Source organism: Perissodus microlepis, chromosome 13, assembly GCF_051167445.1.
Source record: "Perissodus microlepis isolate ML-2025 ecotype Zambia chromosome 13, ASM5116744v1, whole genome shotgun sequence".
Classification (NCBI taxonomy): Eukaryota; Metazoa; Chordata; class Actinopteri; order Cichliformes; family Cichlidae; genus Perissodus; species Perissodus microlepis.
Window position 1 is genome coordinate 28,235,223 of NC_140473.1, and position 27,666 is coordinate 28,262,888.

At 40.3% G+C, this 27,666-nt stretch overlaps 1 protein-coding gene across 2 annotated transcripts in view; it reads right to left on the minus strand.

Moving 5' to 3' along the window:
- gfra1a (gdnf family receptor alpha 1a) overlaps window positions 1-27,666 on the minus strand; it is a 117,250-nt gene that overhangs the window by 12,210 nt on the left and 77,374 nt on the right. For both annotated transcript variants that reach the window (XM_084949507.1, XM_084949508.1), the window contains 5 exons: window positions 14,401-14,579; window positions 13,309-13,481; window positions 10,314-10,423; window positions 9,493-9,627; window positions 58-239 (listed from right to left, as the gene is read on the minus strand). In XM_084949507.1, coding sequence (XP_084805633.1) covers window positions 58-239; window positions 9,493-9,627; window positions 10,314-10,423; window positions 13,309-13,481; window positions 14,401-14,579 — 779 coding nt within the window. The remainder of the gene's footprint in view (window positions 1-57; window positions 240-9,492; window positions 9,628-10,313; window positions 10,424-13,308; window positions 13,482-14,400; window positions 14,580-27,666) is intronic.

A 27,666-nucleotide genomic window follows, 5' to 3' on the forward strand; every position in this document is an offset into this window, starting at 1 on the left:
TTGGCTGGATATTTGGAACATGGGACATCTGGTCAAGCTAACCTGTGTGTGACCCACCTGTAGGCTGCCGCAGAAGTGATAGATTGCAGGGTCTGTGTTAATGTGGTTGTCAATGGTGTTGGGGTTGCGTTCACGGTTTCTTTGGTAGGGGGTGGTGATGGAGGTGGTGGTCTGGACGGGGGACATGGGCTGCCACACCCCGACATCAGTTCCATTCCCGAAGGCCTGGATGGCGTTACCTACAAAGGGAAGAAAAGAAATGATTATAGGTTTCCTGTCCAGAAAACCAAATCCAGGTAAGTTAAGTTATTTCATGGCTCAAATGCACGATAATCCCCGTGTTAAAAGTAACTGTATTTTGCCCAAACCACAATTATAGGAGAGTTAGTGGGTACTTAAGTTTTGTTATCACTTCCCTCCATTATAAATTCACCACACCGTCAAAAACCTGAGTGCTGATGTGGCTATTTACCATTAGAGTCCATTAGCAACCCTATTAATAGCCTTCTATGGCTTTGATGTAAAACACACACACATGCATATACACACGCATCAGAGGGAAGCTGAGCCTTACAGAGCTGCTGTTTGAACATAATGATATTCTTCCCTCCAACAGTGAATTATGACCCTGAAAACTGTGGTAAAGGAAGGAAGAGCTGATCTGCATAACTGCTCTTTAACCCCACTCAAATATTCATACTTACATGTGCAAAGACACGTGATTATGTCGGTATGATGAACAGCATGCAGTATTTTCATATTGCATGTTCAGGTTTGTTGGTTTCCGCAATTTTCTTTGACAAATCCAACGTCAAAAATTAAAAATGCAGTTGTGAGACAAATTTATATAAATATTAGTGTAAATTATGACTATAATCTGTGTTTAAAATTGATTGCATACATAGAGCATCAATGCAGAAACGCAGTGTTGCTGTTAGAGGGGAGCTAAAAGAAAGTGCTGCAATTAAGTTTAAAATAAAATGTGTTTAATTAGCATAATAACTTATCAGTCATTTCTTTATTTAGCTCTTATTGAGATATATCTGTGTCTTAAAAAAGATCCATCATAATTCATTAATGATAAAAGATCTATATTTGAGAGTAAAAGCAGATTCATGGTTGCAGATTTATGTACCTTAAGGTTTACCTATACATGTCAATAACCTGCACCTGGAATAACTTGCAATGCATTAAATACATTAAAAAGGTCAGTCAACGTTTGACATTAAAAAGTTTTCATAAAGTCCTTAAATACACCCAGTTGGACTTGATAAGTTCATTTGTGAAATGATGTAATGTTATACACAGTAATGTTGTTACTGTAAACATAAAAATGATTAAAAAAAAATTAGTATATTGACATTTAGTTGCTGAGCTACAGATGGTGTAGCAGGGGTTTGAGGAGAAATAAGCATACATACATAAAGACAGATATTTTTTGTATTATAGTAAGAAAGCTCATACTGACTAATACATACATGCCTGGTGATTTGCCTTGTATCTGAATATGATGCTGACACCAGTCTATGTTGTGAGAAAATAAAGCCGAGGCTTTATTTTCTCCAGTAGGTCAGGAAACATGCCCTCCATTAAAGAGAATATGGAGACACATCCATAACCAGTTTAAAGGAGGATCTAAAAACCAAGTGAACCTGTTTCAGCCTGCAGACCTGTAAATTTGCTGATTCATTTCCAGGCCTTTGTAGAGTGGCATCCTTTAGACCGGTTGTTTCTTTGCAGGACCAAAGGAGTACCAGCAGCCGTGTTAGCAAAATTAATTTGTGAAAACTGAAGAATGGCTGATATCGGATCTGAGAGAAACAATCCTCGTAGTCTTTTCTGAACACAGCAAGACAGCGTCCCCTAATTCCTGCTGACCCAAATCTACTCGTTTTCTTGTGCAAGAGGAATGAGGGGGTCCTCGGTGTGTGCCTGGCATCTCAGAAGGTGATAATGTTCTCAAAATGTTTACCTCTGGCTACATGCATTAGAAAAGTCTGGATTTTAAGGATATTTTATGGAATTTTATGCAATCAGATTTGGTTCTGTTCTGTTTGAATAGTCCATGTAAAGAAAATGGTGAAAGTTAAATGACTTAGATTTAAACAGAGTTTCTTTGAAGCCACTGAACAAATCACGATCTTCCGCTCCTCTGGTCTTTCTTTTCCTTCCTCCTGAGAAACTGATTTCCAATTGAACTCCCCATGACCCAGAAATAACCTTTGAGTTAGTTCCAGTCTGCAGATTTAATAAATGTGACTAGTAATCTGAAACTAAGCAAACCCAGAGGCTTCTTCACTTGATGTGCCTTGCCAAAGTGAGCTCTGGTAAGAGAAAGATCTCTGACACAGACAAACAGCATAATGTTTTCATTAATGTAGATTTTATAGAACTTTATTGTGAAGGTCGTTGTTGTGATTTGGCACAACTTAAACAAAACTACTTTTTTGTTTAGTTTAGTTTTATCAGTGTAGAAATCACATATAATGGCAGAAAAAAGGCTATAATTGTGTTTTATTTATTATTAGCTATAACAATAGACATGCCTTTTCTGTGTGTACCTTTCATTTTGGCAGTGACAATGCAAAATATTATTCCCTCAACATACTTGTTTAACATTTCACAAGAGATGTGGTAGCTGAAGAAATTGGCTGGCATTAATTTTTGGAGGTGCAATATTCAGCACAAAACAAGTAATTTTTGTCAATATCCTGCAGCCCTGATGCGTGCGGCTCTGCTCAAGCGCGTGAATATTTAATTTTTCGCCGATGTGTGTGTATGCAATTGCCTAGCTTTGTGTCGAGACAGCAGAAGGCTGATGGGGATATTGGAGGTGTTGATGGGCTCTTTTTTGTCTCTGTCTGTCTGTCTCCTCACCTAAGGCCTAATTACAGCTACAGCACAGTGAGCGTGCGTGAAAAACAGGTTACATGTCAAATTAAGGCACAGGACATCAGACCTGCATGTGTGCTCACTCCACTCCTTATTTTTAGATATACAATGTTTTGGAACCTGTGTTTTTTTCTGGCTCCTCTCTGACATTTCCACTCATTTGAAGTGTTTTTGGCAAGGTGACATCTTTGACTAATTATTCAGCATGCTATTGTAGAAATAAATAAAAACTTTGTTCAGAGATTAAAAAAAGGATTATTGATATTTCCTTAGTTTCTGTTGGAAAAGCTCACATACAAATATCTGTAAATATATCTACAGTTACAACAGTGGATGCGCATATTGAACATGACCAAAGTTTTAAATATTGAGGTCAGTATGTGTATAAGCCAAATACTAAGGATTCGAGTTTTTTTTTTTCCCCACTTTAAAATCACACTAAGAGCAGATATTCATAATATAGTCATTTTAAACATTAGTGCGAAAGTAGCACTAAAACAGTTTCTTTCAGTCAGAAGATCAAGTGAGTGGCTGCACAAGGAAAAGGAACCAATGATGATTTTGATGTGCGCATCATGCAAAGTCACTCTCGTCAGTTGGCAATGAGGATAATAGTTCCCATTCTCAAAATTAGACAACAACCAAAACTGAAAAACAAATTACAAGCTAATCTTCTCTAAAACATTATGCAAATACAGCTAGGTGTTATGCAAATTATTTTTGCAAAATACCACATTTTAAGCATCAGAGCTGTTTGCTTACCAGCATTTGCAAAATAGCAATTAATCAATATTTGATCTTCTTATCTTGAATGAAAAATGAAACCTTTTTGTACCTATATGAAATAGCATGTGTAGCTTTCATTGTGAGTGAAAATGTCATCAACACACTAACCAACATGAGGATATTATTCACTAAGGTGACACTGGGCAAGTTCACACTCGTACCTCTGACATTCACACACTACCACACAATTTCTATGGTTTCACTTCACTTCCTACAGATTAAACTTCAAGAAGAGAAAGTATTATGTTAAGGGCAAAGCATCAATCCTTGAGCATATTTGCATAATAAACCTAAAGACACTGAGCATTTGGCTTTCCTCAACACATTTGATACAGAGCAAATGGAAGTGCTGCTACTATTTACTCAGGATACATAAAAATGACTCTGTGGCATACCAAACAAAATATATTCAGTACATTAGTTTTCAGATACTGTTGACTGTATGAGATTTATGTGGCCAGTTTGATGTCACCCGCTGGTTTTGGACTCCACGTTCTAAAGTTTCAGCATCAGCCTTTAATATGCACCCATGCTGTTTTTTCTGAAGACAAAACTGGCCGCAGTGAGAACGTAGAGCGTTAAATTATCAGCTAAAGCTAGAAAGCAGGGTTGGTAAGCATGTCTGCCATTTCGTGCAAAGTAACAAACTAAACAGGTTCATCAAAAAGAAATTCACAGACTTTTTGAGTGGTCTCCAACCTTTTTTGTGCCACGGACCGGTTTATGCCCAACAATATTTTCACGGACCGGCCTTTAAGGTGTCGCGGATGAATACAACAAAATAAAACTAGTACCGGTACCGAAAAAAGAAGATTTATTCATAACACACGTGAAAAGACCCAGGAAAACCAAGTTAACGATAAAAACGATAACAAAATAACGCTGAAAACCGATAAAAACCCTGAAAACTATACATTTCACACCTGAGCCTCAACTCTCGCGGCCCGGTACCAAACGACTCACGGACCGGTACCGGTCCGAGGCCCGGAGGTTGGGGACCGCTGGGCTACACCACACAGAAAACCATATTATACCTGATATAACTTCATTAATAAAAAACGACTAAAACCACAAACACAAGACGTCCAGTTCAGTGACTCAAACAGGCAGAACTGATGACTAGTAAACAGCAAACAGCCACGTGCATAACTCCAGTAACCAAATGAATGAGTCAAATTAAACCGGAAGCCTTTTTATATGCACTAAGTAGCAAATCCCTTTCAAATAAACCTTTCTAAAACACTAGGACAAACAATGATTTAACATTCATCAATGCAAACGGCAAGGTGCACTAGAACAAACATGATATCATCTTCCCACTGCAGCAGATATTGGTGTTAGTAGTATGAGTTTGCCTCATGCAGATGTCTACATTACCACTTTATCTCACTTTACATGTACACGGATTGTTGTAATACTAGAATTATGTTGGACGGCGTGACCTTTGCATATGCAGGAAACAGGGAGGAATTACACTAAAAAAAGCTTTGAATATATTAAAGTTGCAGTGTCTCCTTGAGAATATTAAAGCAGTGGATCCAAACCTGGGGGTGGGTCACACAATAACCGAGAAGCTGTATAAAAAAAATTACAGGATAGGAATGCAGAAGGAGGTGTGTGCTATAATCAACCTCAATACTCTGAAAGCGCACACAACAAAACATACACATTTAAGGAAGTCAGAAGCTTAGAAAGATACAAACCAATGTAATGCTCAAAAAGTCCTCTTTTCTGTCTTTTTGTCTAGTCTTTGTCCTTCCTCAAGTTACTTTCTAGCCATGACCCTGTAGCTGGTGTGTGTCAAGATCGTCAGAGTTGTCAGTTCCACTTACTGCTGAGCAAGCCTAATGAGAGCAGAAGGAGGGAGGGCATGAAAGGAGGGAGATGGAGACAAAGAGTTGGGATGAGCAGACAGAAGTGGGATGAAGCATGAGCTGGAGAACAAGGGGAAAAGAAAGGGTTGTAATGGGAAAAATAAGGGAGCAGTGAAGAAATAGGGAGAACTGAGACTAATAATGAAGAGCCAGAGGAGGCGTATTCCTCCTCACTTTGAACTACGTTCAACTTCCCCAGTGAATAAAAGCAAATAGTAGATATAGAGGGTGTGTTTTAACCCACGTTAACCCCTTTTGATCTTGGAAATCTCACAATGACACTTGAACACACAAAATCATGCCAGCACGCAGAAGCAAAGACTTACAATACGTTTCATGTCTCCCACGTGCACTAACTGGGTGCAGACTCACATGCACGCACGCCGACTGCAGCAGCCCTTATTATCTAGAGCAGAGGAACCTTGTTAACCCTGACTGGTAAAAAGACAACGGAGTAGAGAAAACAAGAAGAGGGAGGGGAAAAAGATAATAGAAGAGGAGAAGACAAATGAGAGCGTGAAAGAGAGAAGAGTTGGTGAAAACGAGGCTGCGTTTTGTTGGTGTTTTCTCATCTGCTAACTGCCATTCTGACAGAGGAAAATCAAACCGCCCACTCTGCTCATGTAGAGCCGAACAACCGGCACCAACTCATTCCCCTCATTGTGACTACAGCTCATTGTCTTCAATGCACACCACTTTCTACAGCACACACCCACGCATGAACACCCTGCCCAATTGACTGCTTGCCACACGTGTCTCGTGGTTGATTGCTTCATCAATCGAATGCTGAATTTTTAATTAAGGTGACTGTACATCTTGACAGCTGCAAATAGATAGTGGTCAATCTGTGCTATGCTGCACAAAACTAATTCATCATTCAGACCAACTTTCACCCAGTGACAGGTTAAAGCTGCTTGTACAACAGCAACGTAAACAAGATTTCAAAGAAGCTGCAAGTAGTGTTAACTCATTCAAATTGCCACTCGAGGCTTTTCCAGGAAAAAACAATAAACACTGTACATTACACTGTACATCAGGATCAAGCTGGTGAATACAGAGGGACCTTCAGCAGCTGATAAGACATATATTCTCACTGGGAGTTGGCAGAGATTAGAAAAAGAACTGAAGGACAGTTAAATATTGAATTAATATCTACCCTGTGACCAGAAACACAGCTAATGGCAGCGTATGAGATGTGATTATAAAGTTACGCAATTCCGCCCAGGAAACATAACTTTCAAATCCTCCTGGTGCACTGCTGGACCACGTCAACAATGGCTGCTATTTGTAAATGCCACTGACATAGTCCTGAAAAATGTACTTGTATGTGAATTTTAATGAACCTCCACTTCTCTTTCAAAGGAACCCCACTTTTATACAGAGGCTCATTCACCAGTGATGATGAGAGCTGGGTTACCATCTACAACGCAGTGGGAGTACCATGTTTAGCATTTATAGAGTTCAACATTCTTATCTATCCAAATTTCAGCAGGTCAATAACTGACATGACAGCCGTCTGATGGACTGGCTACTTGTCAGGATGTACTGAGCCTCTTGCCCTGTTAGAGTTGGGATAGGTTCTTAACCTACTCTGAACTATATTAGCAATGCAGAGGCCGCATTACTGAAACAACAACCAAGTTTTATTTTGATATATTTAATTTTTTTTTTCAATCACATCAATAATAATTTGCAATTTGAACTGATTTTTGCTTGCCGACATAATTTAAACCAAAATGCCAATTAAAAGTGGCTTAAAGTAAAATTCCAGAGCGCAAGAAGAGCTGGAATCTTTAATAGGAGATTTGTTTTGGGTATTTTATCAACCCTTAACCCATGTCATACCAGCTACCACACATCAGAAGCTACATTAAACATACTTTATAACTAAAGCAGGAGATGCCAGCGACACTTTCTCGTCAAAATCTTTGCTGATTAAATGAAAACATTTTCCAATTTTAAAGTTCACCTGATTGTTTTCACCTGTTTTCTGCTCCCTCCTGGTTCTTGTTGAGTTATTAGTCCACTGTGTGTCTGTTCCTGCATTCCTCTTTCCTGAGTCAGCTGTTACGCTTCCCCTTATGATGCTGCCCTGCCTTGCTCTCCCTCTCTCTTGAAATACGGTGACACCATGAGGATAAACATTTGTTTAAGACTCTGCATTTTGAAGCCTCTGCATACCATGTCAGTTTTTTGGAATAGCATTTGAACGAGAGGGTTGCATGCCAAGTTCCCAAGTAAAGCTATTATGGTTAGTTGCATTATACCTATGACGGCACACTCAAGCACACATATCTGGCAATTAGTGCTAAATAGCAAACCAATGAAATATTACAATTTCACACACAAAAATTGAAGCATAAAAGTGACAACAGCATCTAAAACGCTCTAAAAGGAACCACAGAATGGTCGAGTGGTTCGGGTCAGTGAACGGCTCAGCAAAGAGGAAGCCTAGCAGAGAGCTGCCACCTACACCTGCCTGGATCAAGACACCTGTAATCCAAAACCAATCACTCTCACAACTCAAGTGTCTAGACGGATGGGTTTTAAAAACATCTACACACCATTAGGCCAAACCCATATTTTATAACCAGCTGTAAATGTGCTTTTTAATATTGCTAAGATGGGTATTTAACCTCCTAAGACCCGAACTCTTCCACGACATGCATTTTTAATTTCTCTTTGATATTTGGGCATATTGGGACCCGATGAATGTAAAAACAAAGAATTACCAGGTTTTTCTTTTTAACCTGATTTTTGTTTCTAAGATAAATGAGAGCCACATATGAGGATATTCGTTTAAAATTTCGATAGATCAGTGGCAGTATAATGTCCTCATAAGTGGATATCAGACCCTTGTAGAGCAAAAGTGAGTATTTTGGGCTAAATAACCCAAAATGTGTCCACATATGTGGACGCCAGGTCCTAGGAGGTTAAACATGGGAATGTGTGGAAATGTACTCACTTTTAGAGCCAACCTCAAGTGGCTGCTACAGAAACTGCAGTCTACAGTTCCACACTGCCTTCATTTTCCAGCTGCTCGGTGAGCACATATGCTCATCCAGCATGGGTGTCCTTGAGGGAGATTGTCTTCCAGCTGTGACCCTGTCTCTTGACCTCCGTAGAGGAATCAATTAGGAATCACATTACACTTAAACTGTGTTGGGGAGGAAAGAAGCAGCTGACTGCCACTGAGGGTAGTATCAAAACAGAAGGAGCAGAACCAGTTTAGATTACAAGGAAACTCAAAGTGAGGCTGGCTTACATGTGCACAGACCCATATTAATCTGGTTAGAAACAGGTGTGTTTACACTGAATGTATGTGGAAGAGAGAGAGAGAGCGTGTGTGTGTGTGTGTGTGTGTCTCCATGAGTTTGAAGACAAGACTCAAAAAGTGGTTTTAGTGTCAAGGTTACAATTAGGCTATGCTTCCATTTATGCTAAGGGTTAGTGTTAGGCATTCATTTTCGATGCTTAGGGTTAGGGTCAGCAGCTAGGGAAATCATTTTGTCAATTAAATGTCCCCACTAAGATATGAAAACACGACTCTGTGTGTGCGTGTGTGTGACTTCAAGTAGGTTTGTTAATTAAAGTCATTGCGTAAGAGGGTTTAGATGGAAAAGCCTCTTTCTGTCAAAGATCTAGAGCAGGAGTTCTGCTACACATTGAGACACTCTGGTGCAATATGACTGCCTTTTTTTCTGTTATGCTGCTGGATAACAATGCAAGCATGGCAATGGGATATATTTGGTAAGAAGGAGATACTGGAAAGAAAGGAAGGGATAAAAGTACACAACAAGAATATGACCAGCAGAGCAGAGTAGGTGAAAACAGACAGACACAGAACTCAGAAGAGCTGCTAAGACTAATCCACAGTCAAAAAATAAAATTGAACAGATAACAGCTGGTCAAAGTAGAGCAGCACAAGAGGAAAACTTACGTAGGCAGGTGTTCTCTGTGAAAAACTCAGTGAATTTGTCACACTCATCCTTATTGTTGCCGCTGTTGCTGCAGTCGCAGTAGGGAGAGACACTGATTTTGGGTGAGCGCAGGTAGTTGGGAGTCATGACAGTACCTGGAGAAAGATGATAGAATGATTCACTGATTATTTTCAGTAACAAATGTGATCCATAAACAAGGCTTTATTGTAAACTGTTCAACCCTGAATGAGCTACTAACTACCAATTAAAAAAATAAAATAAAAAAAATTTAAAGCCTTCAAAATATCAGGTATCATCATCGTGCTGTGTTGATGATAAATGTTTAGCAGTGATGATTTTTATTTTCTACGAGAGAAACGCAGTCTGGTGGAGTTTCTCCAGGAAGCAGAATGCAGAGAAGGTGGAGTGAAGAATAGGCTCTCTCTCTGCGAGGGAAAGTAAATAGCTTCAGTCAGTGATTTCTCACTCCCCCAATGGATTGTTCCCTTGTGCTGGCTGCAGTCCAGAACAGGCCATTTTGTTTTGCAGTAGGCAGAATGAATTGGCGCTGTGTGGACAGTGTGTGTATGCGTGGTCAGGTTTGGTGACTTGAGAGGACCAAATCTCGAGTGTTGCAGTAACTGTTGTCGGGAAGAAATCAAGAGTGGGATTGGTCCACGTTGTGAGTGAGATAGCTACAAAAAAATTACAGCTTGGTTCTTCATGTCAAAGCTGTGTTGCATTTTTAACAATCTCTTAAGCAAATTCTCGTGTTTCAAGATCTTAGAAACTGCAGTTAATGCCGAGTCAAACCTGACCGCTCACAATCGAGCGAACTCACCAATCAGACCCGAGTAGGCGAGGAGGCAGTCTGCATAGTTCTCCTTCAGGCAGCCTGACAGCGAGCGGGGCTCCGGCTGGCAGTTGACAAAGAAGTCAGCGAGTCGTGACCTAAAACACACACAGATCAAAAACTATTTTGTGATTATAGCTCCAGCAGATAAGTTCAGACGGCCAATGCGACTGTAAATGAGCAGCAAAAGGCCCGGTTGAAATTAGTGTCCACTGGAAGTCATTTGTCTCAATTCAATTAGCCTTCTTAATGGCTGACTTCAGTGCCGTAAGATGACCCTTTATGCTGCGGCTGGTTTGTATCCTGGAATGAATGAAGCTACGGACTATTCTCCGCCCAGTCTGTTCTGTTTCATTTACCTCCTTCAAAAATGTTTGTTTACACTTTTGCACCAGGTGCAGTGGTTTGTGAAATTGAAATGGTGTTTGTAGTCCCAAGGAATTCACAATTTGAAGTGAAATTACGTGTGATATAGTGGCTCTTTGACACAAAGCTAACACCTTCAGACTCAAACATCTTTAACCATCTTGGTGTGTTGGTGCAGTTTTGGCTATAAATCCTCTCACTACTGTTAAAACTTCAAACTAAGCTGAGACATTTCCCAACACGGTCAGAACAGGTCAGAAAATCAAAAGTTACTTGAACAAAACAGCAGATGTTACTGGACAGATTTTCACATTTTTTTTGTACATTTTTTTAAAGTAAGTATGACACATTTTTTCCAAATGCTTTTTTTGGTAAAATACCGTTAAATGGTTTTAAATGTCAGTAAAAAGCTTTGCATAGCTTGTGTTCCTGCACTGTTGCTGAGTAAAAGCAACAACAATAGCATAAAACTCAAAGGTGGTATGCTGAATGTGCAATAATTGGTCTCCACCAACTACTCGTGTTTAATTTGTGTGCGTGTTTGTTAGGACTTGTTTAATACCTGTAGTGACTTCGAAGGAATTTGAAAGCTGGACACCAAAGATCGTCTCTAATTCAGTATTTGATCAAATGTGAAATATATTCAGTGGTGTTCTGTTTGATTTACTAGGAACAAAAAGGTCATTGAAGAATATTACAATGCCCAAGTAAAGTTGATCTTTGTAATATAAGTGAGTTTGACCAAGTTCATGCGAAACAGGAGATTTTAGGTTTCCGAGGACTTGATGGACAGCCTGGGTTGTAGTGATCAAATTCAAAATGAGCGTGTTTAGTATTTCTCATTTTCAGCATTTAAGATGCTCTTTATACCAGTTTCACGCATCCAGATACGGTTCAAATAATTTGCAAAGCAGTGTATCCTTTTTCCTCCCTCTCTCTCTTTTGTTCCTGTCTCAGTTTTTTTGGACATGGGGTTGTATCTGCACTTGCAGTGTGATCCGTCTTATCACACCAATCTGGTGCAGAGCTGAGCAGTGCCTGGCGAGAGCTGTCAACAGCAGCCAGCATACTACACCTGACATATGGTGAGGGAACTTGTGGAAATGCATGGCTTTAATCTGTCTGTGCTAACTGACAAATGGACCGGGAGGAAGCCGTGCTGCAGTGAGACCTGTTGTTCAAGCCCTGAGCATATGTGTGATGGATTGAGCGTACGGAGGATTGAAACTGCCAAAATCAAAAATGAAGAAAAAAAGAAAAATGACTGAATATATAAATATGTTACAACAACATAAAAATAAATGCAGTCATTCATTGTGTTTCGTTTTTGATTTACGTTTATCAATATTAATAAAATGACAAGTCAAAGAATTAAAAAAAACAAACAAACATGTATTTATATATGCATCCTTTTCCTGTGCATCCACCATACTAATGTCCTAAAACCCTCCAAATTCAGTATCTTTCTATATTTCTGTAATCACTTTAAAAAATTACCTTATACAAAAATAAATGCAGAAAATTTACATTGAATTCTTGGTATAATAAACTAAATTCTGGCATCTTAGGTCCTTCATAGTTCAGAGTTCCATTGGGAGAAAGATGGACGCAAGAAGAGAAACTTGCAGTTTAAATTTACTGCTGCCATGCTGCCTGCTGTTAAGCAGAGACAGAGGGTGAGGCGAGGCGAGAGGGAGGGAGACCCGAGGCCACAGTCCAAATGGAGCTCATTTATGATGCCTAATGCCTCCATTTAATCCCAGAGACCCACAAGACTGCTGGCTCAAGCCTCCGGAGACTGCATAACCACATATACACACACACACTAGTGAGGGCAGTGTCAGATGTCCATCACTGAATTACTCTTTTCTGACTCTTAATGCAGGAACCCTACAGTGTACGTGGGTGTGAGTCTGAGACTTGAGGCATAAAGGCAGACAATTTATTACTGCTGGTGCTACACTGACTACTACACAATGTAAAGAGGTGTCTATGGGGCATGTTAATGCACAAATGTGTTTCACAAAGTGGGGACTTGCCTCAGATTTGCAGACAGAAAGCTTGTCCGCACACTGTAAAGAATTCGATTTTAGGCTCTGTGAGTTAAGATTAGAGTAAAGCCGAGGTCAAAGCATATTTGCCGCAAGCCACTTTTTCCCTCTAAGTTTTTCATTTAGTTATACTGTTGGAGGTTTTGTTCCATTTCTCTATATAAGGAACGACAGTATGTCAGTGCACTGTGTACAGGCAGCTGCCTTGTTCTTGTGGCCCATCAAAGAGCCAAAACACAAAATGATAATGATCTTTTTTTCACGGTTGCACATATATAGTGCGTCCTCACCAAACAGAAGGGTAACCCTTAAAAGAGCCATGGTTAGCCTATGGTTTTGACTGACAGGCGCGGGATGCTACCACATGATGAAAACTAGTTACACAGTTGATCACAAATCGATTTCCCTGCATATCCTACATCGTCGATCTACATCTAATGCCAGCTTAAAAAACACAGTTAATATCCAGAGCCCACAGCATTTATCTCAGAAATAAACCATGGCATCACATGGCATCCAAGTTACAGTATATCTGGTACTTATTGACATAAAAAGGGGTTCCTCACTTGCAGATGTAGTTGGTCTTGCAGGATGCCTGCAGCTCCAGACAGTTGGGTTTCTGTTTCTCTTCGTACGAGCAGACAGGAACGATGGTTTGACGTCTCCTTTCAGAGCATGCCGTTTGGTCGCTGAGCGGGCATGAGCAGAATAGCATGCCGTAACTGTGCTTGGGAGGAACCTGTGTGGCAAAAGAAACCATGACATTAAGGATAGAAATTAATTCCTTTATTAAGACCCTCATTATTACTCATATTTTGGCATTATTCTGGGCTACATGTTGTACTGTCTGTGCCTTTAGACACATTTTCTGGATTTCTTTCTTGATGTGGTCTGAAGTAGCTGTTTTCTATTCTTTTTGATGGATTGTTGTTGTTGTTTTTAACTACTCCTTCTAACTTTATTCAGTATTTATCGGTACAAACTCACCTTGCTGCAGCTCATTTGCAGCAAGATGGTTTAACATCGCTTCAATAAAGCATCAATCAAATCTGACGTTCAAGTTGAAAGAAAATGTAGATGTAACAAATGACAATCGGACCACAATAGGAGAATGTAATGATACTTTAATCTCCAACACAAAGAAAAGCCTAACGCTCAAGGCTCTTTACGCAAAGACATCTCTATTATGATAAAATAAAGCAAAATTACACATCACACAAAGATTAACAATGTCACACTTTCTCTGTAACATTTCTATTTATTCATCTTGTTGCTTTGCAGAAGCAGTGCCAAGTAAAGTTATTCAAAAAGGGGCATCACAGAAGCTGGGTTGTAATTACAATGCTTCACATCATTTTTTACAATATGGAACAGACAGCAAAAACATCTTTTGTGTTTTATGACTGAATCAATGTCAAAGCTTGGCGCTGGAAAAGCATACCCTGAACAAAAAGACCCACATGATTATTTATTGTGAGTTTGACAACCCCTCAAACTTATGCACTTCAAAATCGTTCTTTCTTTTGAAGCAGGTCCTTTGTGCTGGACATTCAGCTTTTATCAGATATCAGTCATTTGGAAAACCTCCAGTGTGTGTGTTCTTTTTCTTTCTGTCTGTCTGTTTTTGTTTTTTGATAAGCGTATCAGAAGTGCCTTGCCTTGTCAAAGAACTGCCGCAGGGCCTTGTGGCACTTCCTCTTGTTGCAGACTTCAGCTGTGGAGACGCGGCTGGTACAGGGGCTGATGTAGGCCGAGCGGTACTTCTTACACGTGTCATTCAGGTTGCAGGCCTTAGCAGCATTGAGACAGTTGTTCTCTCTGGCCACTGCAGGTTCACCTAGTGACATAAAGGGGAGAGGAGACATTGGGGAGAGGAGAGGATGAAAACAAGGGAAAACAAGAAGAAAGGGTTATAATCACAGAGGTCATCAAGAATGTGATGCTGATGCAAAGCAACCCAGAGATCACTAGAAAAAACAGAAAGCGCTATCACTGCATAACTTATTCTCACATTCTTCATAAAAGTGACTGTGTGGGAGTGAGAAGGAGGACCCAGGTGCAGACACGGAAGGAGACGGAACTGAGTTTAAACAAAAGGCGAAACGTTTGTTAGGCTGAAAAAAACATGAATACAAAAGCAAAGCAAGGCGAACAAGGGGCGAGAACTAAAACTAAAACCTAAACTAGGAGAACTAAACTGAGATAACTATGACATTAAACATGAACAAGATTCTGACCTGAGAAACTATAATGAGGAAGAAACAAGAACATGAAACATAAACACGACCTGAGCAGAATCATGAAACACATGGCACTGACATGGCGTGGTGGGAGGAAACACAGACGACCTGACGAAGACCGAATGAAAACACAGACTAAATACACACAGGAGGTGATCAGGGGAAGTGGAAACACACGGGGAAACAGCTGACTGGAATAAACATAATGACACTGTGGGGGAAGTAAAACTAAACACATGAAACATGGAAACGCCAGACTTTTCAAAACTAAAGCAGGAAACAATGAGAAATGTAGACATGACAGCACCAGCTAGACACTTGAGACATAAAACATGTGGCGAGACAAACGCACAGGGATAAGTGAAAGTACAACACTGAGGACAAGACAGACCACATAGAGGACAGGAAAGACTCATAACTAAGGAGACACAGAAGCACCTAAACTAGACTTAAAACTCAAGAACTTAACATCCTTTCAATTGAACATAAGAAATCACAAACACAAAAATAAACTCAATATGCTGTGTCACAGACCCAGCCCCTGACACTTATTGTATAATGAACAAAGCATACGAATCCTCTGCATCAAAAACAATCACAACAATGCAATACATCGTCAAATTAAAAGTGAAATGTATTAGCTTATGTAACACAACTCGTTTTCTTTAAGGCCATGTGAGGTGGCTTGTTTTCGGCCAACGAGGTTGTATCCTATCTCAGCTCCACATAAAAACACTTTAATTGTGGACCAAGACAATTAGCCAACTGTTCCAAAATAACTGCATTTTCATCTGGTGTACTCAGGCAAACACAGATACAAAAGCCTGGCCTTTTTAATTAGCTCCAACAACATTTTATGCCATTCAAAGTATATTAATGAGTGAGAATTTCTTCCTTTGGGCAATTGGTGATCTAGCCTAGGTGCCAAATCTATGCTATGTGTATCTATGTGTGGACAAATTAACAGCGACCACAGGCAGGCTAAAGGAGCTTAAACAAAGCTCGGTGCATAAAAGGGCATCAGCTGAGCCAACAGCACGGAGATCAGCTGGAGTGTTGCATAGCTTCCCTCTCTGGGCTGTTGAACTAATAAAGTTCAATTTGTTTGTGGAAAAACTGCATTAGGACATCATATCTTATTTCATTATTAACAATCAATATGTGTATTACACTAGAAATGCAGCATCTAATAAGCTCTACGGAGCACACAGATTACACCTACAGATCATTACAAAACCAAAGCATATCAGCTGCAAAGGTCTCTCAACAAGAGAAGTAACAAAAGACTCAGAGACAATGTAAGAAGCAGAGGGCCGGCAGTCTAATAATGTTTTCTCAAACGAAGCAGATAACCTCAGCAACACATTTTCAACCTATATCTGTGTTTGTGTGCCTTAGTGTTTGCATTTCTGTCTTTGGAAGTGTATGTGTGCATATGCTTATGCTAATTGTACAGAAGACCCCATTTGGAGTCTCACTTTCTGTTTAGCCTGTAACAAACAGTTGCCTTCATCTCCGTGGCCCTGCAGGCTAACAGGCATGCTTTTGTGTATGCATACAGTCGAGGTTCAGTACTTGTCACAGTCTCCAGTGCAGTGCATCGCCTGCCTGTCAGCCTGCACTAATTGCCAGGGTTGTCCTCAATCCACCATTAATTAACATTTTTATACACCCCCTTAAATTATTTTCTTAGGTTAAAAAAAAAAGGGAACAAAAACAGCATTTTTTTTTTTCTTTGTAACAGTGTCAATTAAAATGGGTGCAGCCCAGCGTGATAAACATACCGATGCTGCAGTGGGGGGGGGGAATCTTACCATACCCCCCCGTATGGTAAGATCCGTTATCAAGTCGACAAACCCATCGGCTGATGAGTGCTGTGTTGTCCTGAGCAAACTGTGTTAATGAGATTCAACACATCAAGGCGAGGGTGGAGGAAAAAAGAGGGAAGAAGATAAAAGGGACCCAGAGACATGTGGGGATATGAGCTGGTAGTCCAGCGAGGTATTAATTGGCGACATGGTGCTGTTTGCTTTACGACAGAGGAGGAGATCCTTGAGGTGAATGCTTCCCAAAAACTCCAGCCGACTCAGAGGAAGGCTAGTGCCGACTCACTCATTGCCAGTTTTTACTATTACTTTGCTTTCATGCCTTCACCTTACCTTTCACCTTTTTCTTCCAACATGGAAAAACAACAAGCTTTTCCATTTACAAGACTTCCCCCCCTCTCTGTTTGACCTGCCTCATTTGGTCCACACATCCCTCTGTTAGTTTTCAGGCTCATTTGGCGGTATTAATTACAATGTATGCAATTTGTTTTGGTTTGAATGTTTTTGACAATTTTATATTGGAATCAAGTTTGAATTGCTTCATTGATTATTAATTTAGTTTTAATGCTGTGTATAAATGTCAAACTATGAATAGTGTTATTGTACATCATCCTAAACAGGCGTATTCTCTTCTTTGTCTGCTATTAACATGATACTGTAACAACTCATAATAAAATCCTATCCATCCATCCATCCATTCTTATCTGCTTATCCAAACCAGGGTCCCGGGGGGTGCTGGAGCTAACATAAGGCAAGAGGTGGGGTACACCCTGGACAGGTTGCCAGTCTGTCACAGGGCTAACACAAAGAGACAGACAGCCTTTCACACTCACATTCACACCTATGGGTAATTTAGAATCACCAGTTAACCTAACTGCATGAAGGAAGCCGGAGTACCCAGAGAGGCCCAGGATTTATTTATTTTTTTTTTATCTTGCTTTTATTACAGAGTGTTTTATGATCTTATTCTTTCTGTTTTATTTGCATAAACTAAGAGCCATGTTTAAGACAAATTTCTATTCAGTTACTGGCTACTGGTTTAACCCTGTCTCAAAGACGACTTATGTTATAATGATAAGTCTGACCTAAGCCCCTAAAGATATTAGGACTTAACCGCAGGAACAGGGGACAAGACACAGTCACTTTCAGGTATTTCTTTTACACTCTGAATGGTTCTGTGACATCTATAGGGAAGATTAGAGACAGCATGTCTAGTTGAGGCTGGATATTCATTCGCTGTACTCCATTTCATTTATAGTCATTTTAAATATAGCATGAGAACAAAGACCTGAAAAATGAATCACTTCCAGTACTGTAAAATTTGCTTTTCTAACATTTAAATGGCATTTTTATGTCACATGTTTATTTTACATGATTGTTTGTGCTTTTAACTCCCCCGTATCACCCCCACTTCTACACAATCAAACATGTGAATATTTTTTTTCCTTTCACGTGCTCAGATCAACTGCCTGACTCCAAAGTGTCCAATCTGTAGTTGCCCCATGCACTGCTATAAGAGGTTTGTTTTTTCCCTTGTTTATGTTCAACTCTATTAGTACAAACTGATGTAACTAAAAAAAAAGCTTCACAAAGCTTCATGTATCATTTTAGAAAGTCCAAGACTTTTGCAGTTTGGGAGGCATTCACAAGTTATTTTTTTAAAGTGTTCTCATCAAAATAGAGTTTTTAATGTTAGGGACGCAATATTTCCTGAAGGAAAAAAAAAAAAAAAGGCTCGTGTGGTAGGATTAGTACAAATCAAGACTTTTCAAGACCCTTTGAGGTTGAAGCCAGCTAGTATTTTCAACTATTATGCCTGCCTTAATAAAGGCTTTTAATGTACTTTGGATCCTTACTCTGGCTCAGAGCCTGAATCGTTTTTTAATTTTTCCTAGCATTTAGCTTCAAAAGTACTAGAATTATTCATGGACTAATATTCATGGACGATATATATACATGTATAGAGGTACAGCTGACTGAACCCTTTGCCTCTGAATTCCTTTTTCTTTTCATCAGATATATTACTTTTGCTTTGATATCTCTCATCTGAGCCTGCATCCGCCATAACAGCACATGATTGACAGTCCCATGGACTCTTCTCCCTGACTAGATGAACACGCTACTCATTCCTCTGCCATCAGTTGTCTGATTTTCAGACCGTAAAAATATGGCACCTGTTCCGACAGCATCAAATTTCTGCCTAACTATTCCCTCAGATGAGTTTGTGAATACATCTGAGCCAAGAAATAAGTCATGCACTTGGAAAATTGGGCTTTGTTTTACATCTGTTAAACCGTGTTTAATTGTTTGTTGACAGGCACTTTCAAGTTGCAGCACAGTATGTCATCATCTAAACACTTCTTAGTGAAATCCGAACACACCTGATGTGCTCTGGATTTATGAGACTTAAATGTATCTGCTCCATAAGGAAAGTGACAATTCTGACTAGTTCTAAGGTACTCTAGATGTTTGGACTTTCAACAATTAGTCAGTGTTTGACTGGTTTCAAATGCATTTTGAAACATGACAACCTAACGTACACAAGATTTTCCTGGCTCAAAGTTGGTCTTTGAGGGGTGAGTGAGCAAATAAGGCAGTCTGCATGTAGTAAAGGCAAAGTATCTGTGTTAGCTTACTTAACTGAAATCTGTGTAAACTAAAACAATTTAGTTATTCCAGGCAACACTAATATATTCAAAAGAGAACAGTTTTATTCATGTGCAATAATTTAGATGTATTGTCATGGCTCTGTTCTGGGTTTTTTCCACGCTTTCTTGTGCACATGGAAAACTAGAGGCAACAGCAAGATGCCCACACAGAAGAGAACTAGCATCAATAATATCATGTTTAACGCTGATTAAGTTATTAAATACAGAAGGTGGGTTGCAAAGTGGCCTGCAGATGGCTTGCAACTATGGAGCAGCATAAACACCATGTCCTGTATGAGAATTGCCAGTTGTATGTATAGTGGGGCTGTGCAGTTAGTCAAATTTACCTTCACTTACAGTTCTGGCTGTAAAAAACCTGCATACAACCAGAGTAACAAGCAGCATTCCCCCTACAGAGACTTGATCCGAAACATCCTGGAATCTGTCCATCATTGCACAGAGATAGAAGACAATGTAACATGACCTAAATGGTAACACTGGGAAAAGGTTTCATCCAAACAGACTCACTCGGTTGCTCCTCAGTGACCAGTGGTGCTTTGACAAATAGCCGCAGTATCATGGCTTTACCCCAAGGGCCCATTAGGACAAATACAAAGTTGGACTGCATGCAGTGTGAACGTGTGAATCAGGTTTTTGTGGATACATACCCTTCCTGCATCAATCTGCCCACATCCTTGAGTCTGAATATGCCTGTTTTCCTCACGCAAACATGCACAAAAACATGTTTGTAGTATTTTGCTTATACCCGCCTGCGCCCCTAGTGTCAGCAAATACATTTAATGAACTCCCTTTGCACTCCTGGCAGATGGCATTGTCTCTCCAAAACACAGGCACACACACAAACACACTGCGTGCTATGACAGGGCCCATACAGGGTTGGGGCCGGGGCCATCTGGAGGCCTGGTAGGGGGAACGAGGCCCCCCCAGTGGCTCATGTTTCCGATTCAGCCTCAAATTGATTATCATGTCGCCTGTTTCCTCCAGTCCCGCTGCCACCCTACCCACCACCCCCACTGTCTAATTTCAATTACCACGGGACACCACAGGGTCGAATCCTGACCTCATCCACCTCTGTACTCCCCCATGCACCACTTGTTCAGCCCCTCTTCTTGTCTTTTTCTTTCTTCTCCTTCTCTCTTTTTCTGTAACTCCCCTGAATCTCCTTCCCTGTTTCTCTTTTCTGCTTCACTCTTTGTGCTCCTCTTTCATGTCTTTATCCGTGCAGCTCTGGATGTATTCCAATCATTACCTCCCTTCCTCTTTCTCCATCATAATCATCCATCTCTAGACTTCTCTCTTGTGGCTTCCATCGCTCTTTTTTTCCGGTATCTCCTCTCCCCTCTGCCATCTGTCCTTTATTTTGTCTTTGGAGTGAAGTGTAGCCATTTAATGGCCTTCGGTGGCCTTTGTATGACTTTCAAATTTTCATTATTTACCTTATAGGAAGGCTAGTTGTGATATTGGGTTTTTGTACTGCACGTAGTGTGAATTTAAAACTACCCTTCCTTTTTTCCGTTTTTCTCTGTCAAGGTTGTACTTTTCCAGGCGAATATTGACTTTTGTGCTATGATTGATATCGATTGCTAAGGAAAACTGTGTAAAAATGTATGAGTCAACCCTGAAATCCAACTTGACTTCAACCTCCACTGGTGGAAGGCATGTTTTTCACTCTCCATGTCATTGATATGAGCGTACCATTGTCCTTGCCTTGAGCCTTGCGATTGTTGCAGTATGTAACTGTCCTTGTTATAGCTGTTTTAAATATAATGACATTCTGTTTTCCCAGCAGTGTTTTGTCACTAGCAGTTTTACTCCAGTCTGACAGAACATATTACCGCACTTTATCTAGTCATTTGGGGGTCAGCGAGGGGAAACTGGGAGCACTTGACAGGTGTGTTTCTTTCCACTACTCATAGCTCTGCAGCAGTGGAAACAGTCAGTGGTTCCATGCTGTGTCACTGGGTGACTGCTCATAATTCACAGCCTCTTTGTTTGCTAAGTACAATAAATGCGCAGGGATTTGTCCTGGTGGTGTGGCTGCAAGGGATTAAAGAACAAACAACGTGACACCCAGGGCCAACCAGACTTCATAGACAGTGAAAGGTGACAGCTTTAAAACACTACATATTAAAGTCTAAAAATAAATATATTTCTGTTACTATTTTAAATATTTGCTTCATGACTCTGCTTTCAAACTGCACCAACTCAATTATTGTTTTTATTAATTACTGTGTGGAGGACTTTCGGCTTTTCAGAGCTGTTGTTGTTGGTTTTTTTGTTTGTTTTTTTTAAACACATTTTGCATTAACTCTTTAGGAATTGTTGCAAGTGCAAGTGAGCTAGGCCATCAGTAGACCTAAAAAACAAAACAAAACAAAACAACAACAACTAACGAATAATGAAGAGAGAGCAAAATCTTAAAGAGTAGCCAAATCACCATTTTGGTACATTCTTAAAAAGAAGGAATGCAGAGAGTATGTGAAGGCAGCTGCAGTAAATCAGAACGTCACACAAAACAAGAGTGGTAACAAAGCACTAACACAAATTGAAGCAACATGAGCCTCAGTAAAAACAGTAGCTGCTCGGATCTGAAAAAGGGTCGGTACGTCATCACTTAACAAGCAGATATGGGTGATTTCAATCTGTTACACATTATAGGCCTTGATTTTAAAATGTGATGTTCACTTTTTATTTCCCCTTAGATTTTTTCCCAACCGTAAACTTAATTTGCTCTGCGTTTGTCTTGATTATTCATTGTCTAAATTATTTTCCTTGCACCTCCTTCCCACTTTGAGAAATTACCTCACAGTCAGATTCAATAGAAAAATCTAACATAATAAACGAGGCCTGAGGTCTCTTCTCTGGGAATCTGCTCTCTCCCTCTCTCTGTTGATTATCAGTGGTGAGTTACACTGCCATCTGCTTTAATGGGCTCCACGCTTGAAAGTGCAAGACAAGCAGAAATGGAGAGTGTGGTGAAGAAGGAGCCTTAAGGTTTACTCATCTTTCTTGGCCTCTTTCTATTTTTCTTTCCTTTCTAAACAATGTACCTCGTTCTTTTCTCTGTGCTTTTCTGATTCTCTGCTGGCTTCCTCTACCTCCCTTTTACTTTCTTTCAGTGTGGTTAATAATCTCACTCTTCCTCCAAACACTGTCCCAGTGCAATAAAGCCACATGGCACTTGGTGCAGCAAATACCATAACTCACAGTTCCTAGTAATTGATCCCTGTAGTGCAACAGTCTCTTTCTCTTTTCCCTTTCATTCCCACCCTTCCATCTATATCTTTTCCTTCCCACCTCTTGTCATTTGTACCAACTTTTCCCTTCCAATTTCATCAAATGCATTGAGGCTAGTCCAATAAAAATCCGCCAAAGACAATTATTTCTGTCTCTCCCATTAGCTGCTTTCTGTTCTCAGTTTCCTGAAATCACATCGCACTGCAGTGTTATACTTCTCCCTCCGTCAAGAAATCCCTTCACCTCATTTCATCCGTCCTGCTTTGCTAAAATTACAAGCCAGGTCCCGACAGGAGTGCTTACCTGATTACTTAAACTGCTCTCAGACCCTCATCAGGTCTTCCAATTTCATACATGAAAGGTATTTTCTTGCCTGAAATTTTGCCTTCGGTCCAAATTTGTCCTCCTCAAACCCGGGATTTTGAGAGCTGGAACTGATAGAGGAGAAGCAGTACAACCCTTTGGCAAATGGTGTATGCTGGCAAGAAAAAAAGTTTCCCTCCTCTCAGCTTTATGTTGGCCCTATATCCCAGCCAAAACTTATTTCCTTTTGAACCCCCCGGTCTACTTTGCAATATCAACAAGCTATTAGAAGCATGCCTCTCATGGTTGAGTGGTTACCTTCAACACCTCTGGAACTAGATGTTCCCCACATGGCTGGAATCCCAGCCGAGTTTTAGTCCTTTGATTCCCTTACTTCGACTTTGTCCCAGCTTTCAAAGAGAGGCAAGAGATAGCATGTTAATTGTTGATTTCTCTTTAATGGTTTCTCTAAAACAACTTCTTAATAACAGTTTCATGAATTTGGCTAAATTAGCATGACAGAAAGAAAGAGTTCTAGTGCGTGAGCTAACCAACTGCAGAGCAAGTTATGGGGCTAACAAAAATAAAATCAGTAAGCTGAATAAGCTTACCTTGTTTCCCTGTTAGTTTGTTTGCTATGTTGGGTTAGGCCTTGGGATTCAGAGGGAACAACATGTTGTCAAACTACGATTAAATTCTCTCAGTCCTTCTGGGATGGGAGAAAAGAAACTGGCAGCAGTGAGCCAGTAAGACAGTCATATTGTTGGGACAAAACCCTGAGAAGCCCTCACGTGTTTGAACCAGAAGCACTGCAGCACGTTCAACAGACCAAAGCTGTGTGAGAGAGGAAGAAAAAAAACTTGAGGAGGCAAAAGAAAAGGGGAGTGGGAGGAAAAGAGAGGGAGAATTGCCTTGGCTCTCCACAGTGATGAATCTCCAGTGAGGCCTGTTTCATAACCCGTCTGCCAGTGTGGAGATCAGCCGGTAAGAGCAGGCCCTTTGGGGCTGCAGGAGAAATATATGGCTCTTTAATAATCTCCACAAACACACTCCAGTACAGTATTGTACAGTATACCACCCCCACACAACTCCCACCCTGGTCCAACCCTCTGAACACTATCTACACTCTTAGAGTTCTTGTCATATAGATTTTTGTTATGTATAGATTTTGGTGGCCAGAATGAGGAAAAGTAACCCAATGTGGTAATGAATGAAAAGAAAAAAAAAAAAAAAAAAAATATATATATATATATATATATATATATATATATATATATATATATATATATATATATATATATATATATATATATATATCTCAATAAAAACACACTGTTTGCCAGAAGCACCTGCTCTAAAAGCAAAAACGGTAAGAATTGCATGGTCCTTCACATTAAGTATTTTTAGTTCTGACACAAAAATGTACTTCAGTGGAAGATTCAAACACTTCATAATGACTCAGCACATTAACTGATATTTAGAGAGCTTTGCCGATTCCTATACTCGGTTAAGAATCTGCAAGTGGAGGGGTCAAGTGGTTGTATGCGCTGGTTTGTTCTAGAAATGTTGGTATAAACACAGATGAACTGTATCTTATGTGTCTGCTCAGACCTTCTCCTGTAATACAGCCATCTATTACCTGTTTTGTGGTCTACGTGTAAAAGTTTAATTTAAAAGTTGTTAAATGAGTTGGAAAAAAAAAAGGCAGAACATTTTGAGTTTTTAAGTCTAAGTCTGGTGTTGTAAAATAGCTGATACTCTACCTATCACCGTGTTGATACTACTTCTACTGACCATAAACAACACTTCAAACAGTACTAGTCTTCTTATTCTCAATTCACTAGCTCCAGGCCATTATCTTGATGCCAGACTTTGTGGCCTCTAGTTCAGTACCTTAAAGCTAATGCATCATCGCCCTACCTCACACCAACTGCCACCCTCATATCTGGAGAATACCCCTAACACCCATTTCCTTCTGCTTAATATACCCAGCCATTCTGCTTTCCACTGGTCCCCTGCTCGAATGGCTTGTCCCTTCTCCCCAACCACCAATATGTCCCAACCCTTCTGCCTTTACCGTCCCCAACACGTGCTCCCTCTTTGAACATCAAACAGTCCGCTGCAGAGATGGATGTGGACATCTAACAACTGCTGAACCTGTTTACTCCTGTGTGAGTACAAGTTACAGCACAAGCACATGGTGCATGAATGTATTCAGCACCTCACTTGCGTCTATCAGATTGATTTACAATAGTGGCAGCGATGTGCCAATGAATTTGTTACGCAGACGGGAATAAGCCGGAGCTGGGGGGGCAGTTATTGTTGTCCGTAATTAGTCCTGCTGGTGCCCTCTCAGGTATCTATGTGCGAGAGAGTGGTGAGCAGATAAAAAAAGAGAATGAAACGGCAAGGGAAGGCCAACAGGAGAGGCAGAAAGAGGATGCAGTTCCCAACAAAAAGTTAAATGCAGAGACTGTCAGCACTTTTCTTGACGAGAGAAATTAAGAAAAGACAGAAAGACAGGATGATTTCTCTTTTTTATCCTGCCCCCCCCAAAAAAAAATTATCAATAAAAACATCACCACATTCCCCATCAATCCAGGTCATAGACTCAACAACAGCACCACAGCCATGCTTCCTTCAGCCATCGTTCATCTCTTTCGGACCACTAAAAGAGGGAGAAATCTGTGCAACTTTCCCTTTATGACAGGAGGAGGTGATGGCTGCTGAAAGCAATCTGACGGCTCAGGACTTTCCGATCGATACTAAGAGGCAGCATCGCAGTCAGCTAGTGCAGTACTTGGGCAGCAGTGAAAGGAAAAAGAGAGAGAGGCTGTCACTGTCGAGCCTGGATAAATAGATCACCGGGATTACCAGCAGTCACATTTGACTGCTAACCGCACTCTTTTTAATCTTCCAGCCTGACAGAACTATCTTAACCCAAATGAGAGCTAGGTAGCAATTCATGAATCCAGGGAGACATTTGGGATTGAAAAGTATGATTCACTATAAATAACTTAAATTGCAGGACCTGTGGATCTAGCCCTTTAAATATTCATCCTGCCTAAGTGCCCTGGAGCAATCCAATCCAATCTAATTTTATTTATATAGCACCAGTCCGTGACAAAAGGCGCCTCAAGGCACTTTGTACTATGAGATAAAGACCCTACAGTATTACAGACAGAACCTGAACAAACAGATGAGCAAGCACTTGGCGACCATGTTGAAGAAGAAGTCTCTCTTAACAGAAGGAAACCTCTGACATACCGAGGCTTAGGGAGGGGCAGCCATCTGCTGTTTGATTGGCTTGATTGGCAGGGTTGGGGCAATAAGACAGAAACAAGGAGCAACAGACAGAATAAAGCAAACTAAAAGAGAAAGTAGAGAGAAGCTAATGACATGGAGCAGTAGCATAGAAACTCATGGGAAGTGAAAAGAGGAAAAAGTAGAGGAAATGCGGGTGTAGGAACCACAAGCATCCCTGCACTCTGACAGCAAAGTTCTCTGTTGAGATAATATAAGGTCTTTAAAATAAGGATTTTAAATTCAGGAAGCCACTGAAGAGTAGCTAATATGTAAGAAATATGATTTCTCTTTCTTGTTAAGCTGGATCCACTGAATTCTTTTCAGGGAGCCTTCAGGATGACCAAACAACAGCAGTTTGTGTCTAGAAGTCACATATGCTTTTTCAGCATTAATCTGAGAGTAATTTTCCTAATTTCGTCAGCACTGGCAGGTAAAAGAAGACAGTACAAGGCATGGAACTGCAAAGAGCTCTACAGGTATATAGATAAACATGTGCTTTATTTTGTAATTAATCACTGAGACATCAAGGATTTTGTTTAAGGGAGAACAAACAGGTTGCTGATCCATGCCTGAATACAAGCATGCTGCCCTCTGGAGACTTATGCTGCTACTATCATGACTAAAAATATTCCTCATTTGGTGTAAACACAATCTAATGATAACAAAATAGGCAAAATGATTCACATCAAATGTAGAAAAACACCTGTTACCTAATGGAAAATACTATCAAAAGTGACAACAGCCAATAAAATGTGAGGCACTGTCGGCAGAATGAGATCATTGTGAGATCTGGACAGTGTCTACAAGCAGTTTTAGGCTGCTATATGTTCTATATGTAAACTTAGTATTTTGTTTTTAAGGTAACAACTTGTGTTATAATGAAAATGTTAGAGGCAACATTGTGTTCGCACATACTACAGTGGGGTTGCTAACACGTGTGTAGACATAAGCTACTAGGATACTTCACAGAAACTTGGTGTTTTTAGCTAACCAAAATGCATTTTCTTAGCATTTTAGCTTTCTGTTGCTTATCATGGGACTGAAACGTTTTCCCTCTAGTTAGCATGGCTTCAACAGTATTGCATACTTTGTTCTGGTTTTATGGGGGAATGGTGTGTGTTTTATGAGTTATATGTGTGTGTGTTTCTGTAGCTCAAGTCCTCTACCAGAGGCCTGACAGTTTGAGGGTTCTGTGCTGTATCTTGGCTTTTCGCGTGTTTGCACTCTTCTGGATAGAGACCACTAATGTTCTGCATGGAGTCTGCTGGAGCCACTCTTCCAGTTTCAGGGTTACAGCTCATAATGCTCCTATTACCAATGGACTAGCTTCTGCATCTGCTCCA